The sequence below is a fragment of the Bufo bufo genome, chromosome 1 (genome assembly GCF_905171765.1).
Source record: "Bufo bufo chromosome 1, aBufBuf1.1, whole genome shotgun sequence".
In the NCBI taxonomy this organism is placed as follows: domain Eukaryota; kingdom Metazoa; phylum Chordata; class Amphibia; order Anura; family Bufonidae; genus Bufo; species Bufo bufo.
In genome coordinates, this window is record NC_053389.1 from 93406599 (window position 1) to 93415200 (window position 8602).

The 8602-nt window shown below is 45.7% G+C and overlaps 1 protein-coding gene across 1 annotated transcript; it reads left to right on the top strand.

Moving 5' to 3' along the window:
• The first annotated feature begins 7121 nt into the window (after window positions 1-7121).
• On the top strand, window positions 7122-8279 carry LOC120990308 (piggyBac transposable element-derived protein 4-like). Its single transcript, XM_040419076.1, has one exon. It carries the CDS (start codon window positions 7122-7124, stop codon window positions 8277-8279), a length of 1158 nt encoding a protein of 385 aa, XP_040275010.1.
• Window positions 8280-8602: the final 323 nt, after the last annotated feature.

Below are 8602 nucleotides of genomic sequence, written 5' to 3' on the forward strand. Positions count from 1 at the left end.
AAGCGTTCAGCTCTCCATATCCCAAACGCTGGAGAGGAAAAGGAAGTACCCCCCTACCCACCCGCGATCCCTAGCCCTGAATGCCAGCATTTCTAAATTACTTGACTTTGAAATGCTGTCATTCCATCTGGTGGAGACGGATAGTTTGAAAGGCCTTAAGGGTGGTGGCTGTCCCACAGTACGCTGTGCCCAGCCGCCACTAATTTTCAAGGCGAGCCATCCCTTCCCTTCACAACCAAGTAGGGGACAAAATCAGGTGAGCACTGCGCAACGCCATCTGTGGCAAGGTGCACCTGACTACCGATACGTGGGCCAGTTAGCACGGTCAGGGCCGTTATATCTCCATAACAGCACAATGGGTAAATGCAGTGGCGGCTGGGCCTGAGGCGGATAGCAGTTTGGTGCATGTCCTTCCACCACCGAGGATTGCAGGGTGCTTCAGTTTTCCTCCTGTTGCTTCCTCCTCCTACTCTGCTTCCTCATCCTCCACCAGCTCCTCATCCGGTCAGCGTAACACCTTCACCACCAACTTCTGTTTGGGGGACAAACCCCACACCGTGCAGGAGCTGTGGACGGGCCTTGAACAACAGACCGATGAGTGGTTTGTGCCAGTCAGCCTCAAGCCCGGCCTGGTGGTGTGCGATAATGGGCGAAATCTCGTAGCAGCTCTGGGACTAGCCGGTTGAAGCACATCCCTTGCCTGGCGCATGTGCTGAATTTGGTCGACATGTCAGAGCTTCAGCATAAAGTGCGGGCCGTCTGTGCGAGCTTTCGGTGTTCTCACCCTGCTGCTCGCCTGTCAGCGCTGCAGCGTAACTTCGGCCTTCCCGCTCACCGCCTCATATGCGACGTGCCCACAAGGTGGAACTCCACCTTGCACATGCTGGCCAGACTGTGCGAGCAGCAGCAGGCGATAGTGGAGTTTCAGCTGCAGCATGCACGGGTGAGTCGCTCGGCGGAACAGCACCACTTCACCATCAATGACTGGGCCTCCATGAGAGACCTGTGTTCCTTGTTGCGCTGTTTCGAGTACTCCACCAACATGGCCAGTGCCGATAACGCCGTTCTCAGCGTTACTATCCCACTTCTATGCCTCCTTGAAAAAAACGCTCCTGGCGATGATGGAAGAGGATGTGGCACAGGAGGAGGAGGAGGAAGAGGGATCATTTCGTAGGGTTTCCGGCCAGTCATTCCCAAGTGGCTCCGAGGGTGGGTTCCTGCACCCACAAACCCAAGGTACACAATTGTCCAGCCAGGGCACAGTTCTGGAGGATGAGGAGGAGGAGGAAAAGGAGGAGGAGATGGAGGAGGAGGAACCATGTTCACAGCAGGGTGGCACCCAGACCAGCTCATGGCCATCACTGGTGCGTGGATGGGGGGATACAGAGGACACAGACGATACACCTCCCACAGAGGACAGCTTTTCGTTGCCTCTGGGCAGCCTGGCACACATGAGCGATTACATGCTGCAGTGTCTCCGCAACGACTGCCGAGTTGCCCACATTCTAACTTGTGCTGATTACTGGGTGGCCACGCTGCTGGATTCCCATTACAAGGACAATGTACCGTCCTAAATTCCGTCATTGGAGCGTGATCGTAAGCTGCCCGAGTACAAGCGCACGCTGGTAGACGTGCTGCTGGTGGCATTCCCACCTGACAGCGGGGGCACAGTGGAAGCACAAGGCGAAGGCAGAGGAAGAGGTCGCCAACGCAGCTGGGGCACCGCCAGCACCTCAGAAGGCAGGGTTAGCATGGCCGAAATGTGGAAAAGCTTTGTCAGCACGCCACAACAACCAGCACCACCAGCTGATATGGAACGTCTTAGCAGGAGTCAGCATTTCACCAACATGGTGGAGCAGTATGTGTGCACACGCCCACACGTACTGAATGACGGGTCTGCCCCCTTCAACTTCTGGGTCTCCAAATTGGGCACATGGCCTGAGCTTGCACTTTACGCCTTGGAGGTGCTGGCCTGCCCTGCAGCCAGTGTATTGTCTAAACGTGTGTTTAGCATGACTGGAGGGGGTTATCACAGGTTATATTTCCCAATGTTTTGGGGTGTACCCTAATTTTAAAAATAAAATTTAAAACCAAAAACCAGTGTAGGCTACCTCCTCCTCCACCGGCGCTTCCACCGACACTGCCACATCCACCGCCTCCTCAACCTCCTACTCCATATGGACCTGGTCCTCCTAGATCAAGATTATTATTTTTTATTTTTACGTATTTTATGTTATTTAAAGTCATTTCCCTATCCACATTTGCCATGCTCTTAACCACATTTTGACACCATTTGCAGCTCTCTAGCCCTTTCCATGACATTTTTACAGCCATTTTAGTGCTCAAAAGTTCGGGTCCCCATTGACTTCAATGGGTTTCGGGTTCAGGGTCAAGTTCCGGTCCCGAACTCGAACTTTTTTCCGAAGTTCGGCCGAACCTGTCGAACCCGAACATCCAGGTGTCCGCTCAACACATAATATCCCTGCTCCCTCTCAATGTCCTCCATTGCGGCCATTGATAAGAAAAGATGTCTCACTTGATCTTACCTAAAATTGGCATTGTACATTTGAGCAAAAACATTTCTAGAAAAACTCTTTACCATGCGGATGAAAAAAAAAAAAAGATTGCACCACTAAAATATATGTAATCTTGTCATCTTATATATTCCATCGTCTAAAATCTACTGGTGACCACACAATACAACCTTTATTATATTAAGTTGGAGCACAGTAAAACAGAACTTTTGAAAAGTGCTTATTGGCGGTCCTTGTCTGACCTAACAAAGCTCATAAATTGTAGCAAAAGGAAATTGACTTTTCATTCCATTTTCCTGATGAACAGTGATGTCTTGGAAGAACATTTCCTAATCCGTCTCTTTAAGGGAGATTCATAGTGAGTAATCCATAATGACAAGTTTTGTTAGACTGAGAAAGAAAAATACATCAAGGTCATTAATTCAAAGTATACAGTTGTGGAGCCTGGTAATTGTATAAAATTAAATGAATGGCACAGAACAAGTGTTAGTGTTCTCTGCAGATCATTTACATAATGTTTCATGAATGTGGTATACTACTTTTTGTATGGCCGTTCAGTGCATTGTGTAAAGCAACACTGAGGTTAATTTGCTAGTTCTACCAGACTGCTGAATGCATTCATGTTATAGATAATTAGGATATAGATTTTCCCTGTGATGATAAATAAAAATATAATGAAGAGCCTTTTAGTGAGAGCACATTTGTGATCACCGGAGAACAAATCAAGGGCAGACTACATGTACACAATGGCTATGGTGAAACCGGGTAAAAATAACAAGAGGAACCAGGCTAAAATAAAGGTTAATGTGATCAAAAATGTCAAAGATTAATTACATGTCCAAATGCATGCTAATGTCAGAGTACATGCAGACTGGGAGAATGAGCTCAGAAATAAGCAGTTATTTAAAGGGTTAAAGGAATGGATAATGACGACCTATCATCGGGATAGGTCATCATTAGTGTTGAGCAAATCAAAGCTTCCGAAGTGAAATTCAATCTGAAGTTCAGGGAAAAAAAACTATTCACAATAAATACGAATTTCCTCATGCTTTGTGGTAGTGATAGTGAATATTTTTTATTTAGTTTTTTAAATTTCAGCTACACATGTTACAAAGTGGAAGTAAGAAGCCCGGAAACGTGAGCTCAACCATAATGCCTTGCAGACAGCCAACTCGCAGCTAGCCATCCACTGTGATGTCACAGCCCTTTAAAAGCCTCACCTTGCACGGTCTCCACCATTTCACTGTGAGCAGAGCACAGGGTGAGACTTGACAAGCGCTAGGGACAGTGTTGCTTGTTCTGCCACCCTCACACGTTGACAGGCAGCTAAACGCTTACCTAACAATTCACTGAGTTAGATCCCTTACAGCGTAAAACTACAACAAGGAAAATAACATTGCTAACTAAGAGGCAAATATATACATGACACAATATACATGACATTGCATAGTAAGAGCATATGTAATATTCAAACATAGAAATATATATGGGCATGAATAAGGTATAGGCAGATGTGGGCAAGATGGCTAACTAACCATGAGAGAGGCTGACCGCATAGTATTAACATGGGTACAGCAATACAGTAATAACTGTAAAGGTAAGTAAGACTCACCGACTGTGCTATGGTAGGGTTAAAGATCAGGATGAAGCTAAATGGTGGAGAGAGACAGACAACATGTCTGGCTTCCATGAGGACAAGATGGCTTCTGCTAGAACAGGCATGCTCAACCTGCGGCCCTCCAGCTGTTGTAAAACTACAACTCCCACAATGCCCTGCTGTAGGCTGTTCGGGCATGCTGGGAGATGTCGTTTTGCAACAGCTGGAGGGCCGCAGGTTGAGCATGCCTGTGCTATAAGAAGGGACAGGACCCAAGGGCAGATGGGAAAACTAACAACTCAAAAGAGCTGATTACTAGTATAGGAAATGGTATAAAATAGGCTGCATCAAGACAGTAGATGGCGCTGTTGGCAAAGTAATTAGTAAAAATTCTAAGAAATGAGACATACATAAACGTGAAAAAAACAGTTAAAAAACTAAAAGATAAAACCAGAAAGTCTCTTACTACTTAATAAATTGTGTGATAAGAGTCCGTTCTGGTTCCAGGGACAGGAGAACGTGGAACACAACCCAATGTTGATCGGATCCCAAAATTGTATCAATGAAAGGTTTAAAACCCTTCATTTTTATTCCCCTTCGGCAGAAGGTGGAACTGAGAGGAGTCCCCCCTACATCCTTGGCCATCCTTCTGGGAAGGCCTTCATTAGGGTCAGTGGCGTAACTTGGCTCTGCTGGTTGGTGAAGGATCGGTTGGGGGGAGTGGGGAAGGGATGGTCCTAGTAAAGAGGTCCGTTACCTTCATTACGGATCAAGGGGGTTATGGGGGGTGTGGATGGGGGGTGTGGGTGGGGTGTTTTAGGGGGAGGGTTATGATGCGTCTTCTGTTGAGGTGGAGAGCGGAGTGAGGCTTGAGGACTCTATTGGTTGGATGCTTTAAGATTAATTGATGACTATAAGAATTTTAACATGGATTGTTCAGAGCCTTGGGGAAAAGATAAAAAGGCAGGTGGTTCTAGATTTGATACGGAGACACCTACCGGCTATTGTTAGCATGGTAGAAACCCATTTCACACAGGATACGATTTTTCGACTTGGGGGGAGGTGGGCTGCACAGGTCTACCATTCTACATATACTAGCTATTCTAGAGGAGTCACAGTTTTGATTCATAAACAGATTCATTTTGTATGCTTGGCATCCTCTGTTGATAGACAGGGAAGATATGTCTTCCTTCATGGTAGGCTTGATGGGAAGCTATGTACTGTATTCTGGCCTTTATTTATATTCCTCCTCCTTTCTCTATGCAAGTATTGACCTGCCTGATGGCGTTTGTGGACCAGTGGCCTGAATGTCTGGTTATAGTACTGGAGATTTCAACTGCGTGATGAACCCAGAGGTGGATAGGATCCCTATGGGAGGGAATGGTTATTCCCCGGCCCAGGGGTCCCCCCTGGCTCGGTTTTGCCAAGAGGTGGGCCTCATGCACGTCTGGGAATATCTATTCAAAGGAAAAAGAGCTCATTCCTGTGTTAGTAAATCTGGAAGCTCTATGTCTAGAATTGATCTGGCCTTGATAAATAAAGGATATTTAAATTGTATTAGACGGATGTAATATGAGACCAGATCCGTTTCAGATCATGTTTCTTTTCTAATTGAGCTATGCACGGTCAGGAATAATTTTAGACTGAAAAACCCATTTAGATTGAACCCCTACCGGTTATCAATAATAGATAATCACAACCAGATAGAAAACGAGATTATTTTCTTTTGGGATAAAAACACTGCTTCAGCTAATTCCCAATATGTTTGGGATGCTTTTAAAGCGGTCATGAGAGGGATTTTCATTAGTACAATTGCCAATTTGACTAAATGCTATGCAAAGAAGGAGAAAGAACTAGAGGAAGCAGCTGTGGTGGGAATGGCAGGATATGTCAACTTAAAAACAGAGGAAGATAGAGAGATTATGCAGAGGACAAGGCAGATTTTTTCTGACTTCCTTCTGGATAAAGCTCAACAGAGATTATTCTTTAACCTCCCTGACGGTATTCCAGAGCGTGACTCGGGGTTAATGTTCGCTGCCAGAAGCGGTAACCCCGAGTCACGCTCGGGGTACATTGCAGAGGGAGCGGCTGGTGTCTTTACCTAATCCCGGCGATCCAGAGATGTTCCCCGCTGTGATCGCCGGTGAGAGCCCCGGCGGATGTCTCATCTCTCTTCCTGGTTTCGTCTCTGTGAGCCGCAGCGCCTCACAGAGGCGGAACTGGGCGGGAGATTAAAAAAAAATACATTGTATAAAAGTCAAACACACACATAAAGTTAGGTGATACAGTGGAATCCTGTCAGATTACACTATCACCTCAGATTTGACAGATTTGACATCTGATCATTCTACACTGCCCTGGCTGCCCTTTTAGCTGTTTTTTCTAAGCAAAAAAAATATATATTTTTTACCATGGCATCAAAGCGTCACTTTAGCATCACCAAAGCGGGTTTGGATCAGATAATTGACAGCGACAGCGACACAGAGCCCCTCGCAGAATTGAGCGACAGCGATAGCGATTCGTGGAAAGATTCGTCATCCGACTCTGACACTGACCAGAGAAGTGGCGACAGCGACGAATCTGCACTTGAGCTCAGTGAGGTGCGCTCTTGGTGCCCTATTGATTGCGGTATGGATGCAGTACCACCGCCAAGATTCCCGTTTACAGGATCGCCTGGGATGAAGGTAGACGTTGATCACAATGATCCTTTGGCGTACCTAAAATTATTTCTGACGGATGACGTCATTGAAAAGATTGTCACGGAGACAAACTGCTACAAAGAGCAGCAATCCACTACTCTGCACAGCAGATTTTCCAGAACCAGAAAATGGGAACCGGTGAGTAAGGAGGACATATGGAAATTTCTGGGGCTAATACTTCTTCAGGGGGTGGTGGGGAAACCCCTGCAGAAATGGTACTGGACTACCAATAAATTGCTGGCAACCCCATTTTTTGGCACCATCATGTCCGAGTACTGATTTTCCCTCATAATGAAGAATTTACACTTCACCAACAATGAGGAATTTGACGAAGCCACACATCCAGCGCCAAAACTGAAGAAGATCTGGGAAGTATTCCAAATGATCATAACCAATTTCCAGCAGGCCTATGTGCCAGACAGAGACATCAGCATTGATGAAAGTCTGATGGCTTACAAAGGACGCCTCAGCTGGATTCAATACATCGCATCCAAGAGAGCGCGGTTTGGAATAAAATCCTATATGCTCTGCGAGTCTACAACTGGCTATATATGGAATTCCATCATATACACCGGCAAAGGAACACAATTCAACCCCAGGTACAGCGGCTATGGGATGGCAACGTCATCAGTCCTTTCACTGCTTGAACCATTGCTCAATCAGGGGTATTGTGTGACAACAGACAACTTTTACACGTCGCCTGAGCTGTACGAGTTTCTACTAAAAAACAAGACTGACGCATATGGAACCGTTAGGGCCAACCGACGTGGCCTGCCATGTATGTTTTCCAAGAAAAAACTGAAAACAGGAGAAATGGTGGCCTGGCAGAAAGGAAAGATGATGGCAATGCGTTGGCGTGACAAAAAAGACGTGTGCCTAATGAGTACAGTACATAACACCTCCACTACCACGGTCCACACAAGAGGTGGGAAAGATGTCATAAAGCCACAACTTGTGATCGACTATAATAACATGGGAGGAGTCGATAGAGCCGATCAGGCGATGACATTCTATCCAGCTATGCGGAAGCAACAAAAAAAATACTACAAAAAAATATTCAGGCATCTCCTGGAACAATGTCTGTGGAATGCCTATATACTGCACAGAGGAAAGAGTGACAAGCCTCTTGTTCACTCTGACTTCATCTGGAAGGTGGCGGAGCAGATTTTTGTGAACTACCAAACGCCATCAGTGGCCGTGAACAGATCTGGACGTCGCGCTGTTGACGTTGTAAACCCAGAGAGGCTGACTGGTCGTCACTTTATGGATTACATCCCGCCAAGCGCAAAAAAGGCAGCACCTACAAGGATGTGTGTAGTTTGCTGCTCAAAGCGAGATGGAAATGGAAAAAAAATCCGAAAGGAAACCAGGTTCCATTGCCCTGATTGTGACGTTGGTCTATGTGCAGTCCCATGTTTCAAAATTTACCACACCCAGGATGTTTACTGAATTTTCTTTTGTTTGACAAATTTCATTATTTATTACATTACTGAATAAAATGATATTATTTATTAGATTATAACTCATGATTTTATTTTTTCGAACTTTATCACATCTGAGAGGTCTACTAGAGTCTTTATTGGTCAGGTTTAAGTAAGTAATTACTAAGAATTGCAGGCCTACAATACATAACACCAAATTTCCATGCAAAAAAATGGTACCGCTTTTGGAACAAAATTCCTGACATAATCATACCGCCAGGGAGGTTAAAGGACAAAAATATTTTTCTGAGGCAGGACGCCCCAGGAAGATGCTGGCCAGGGTAATAGCTA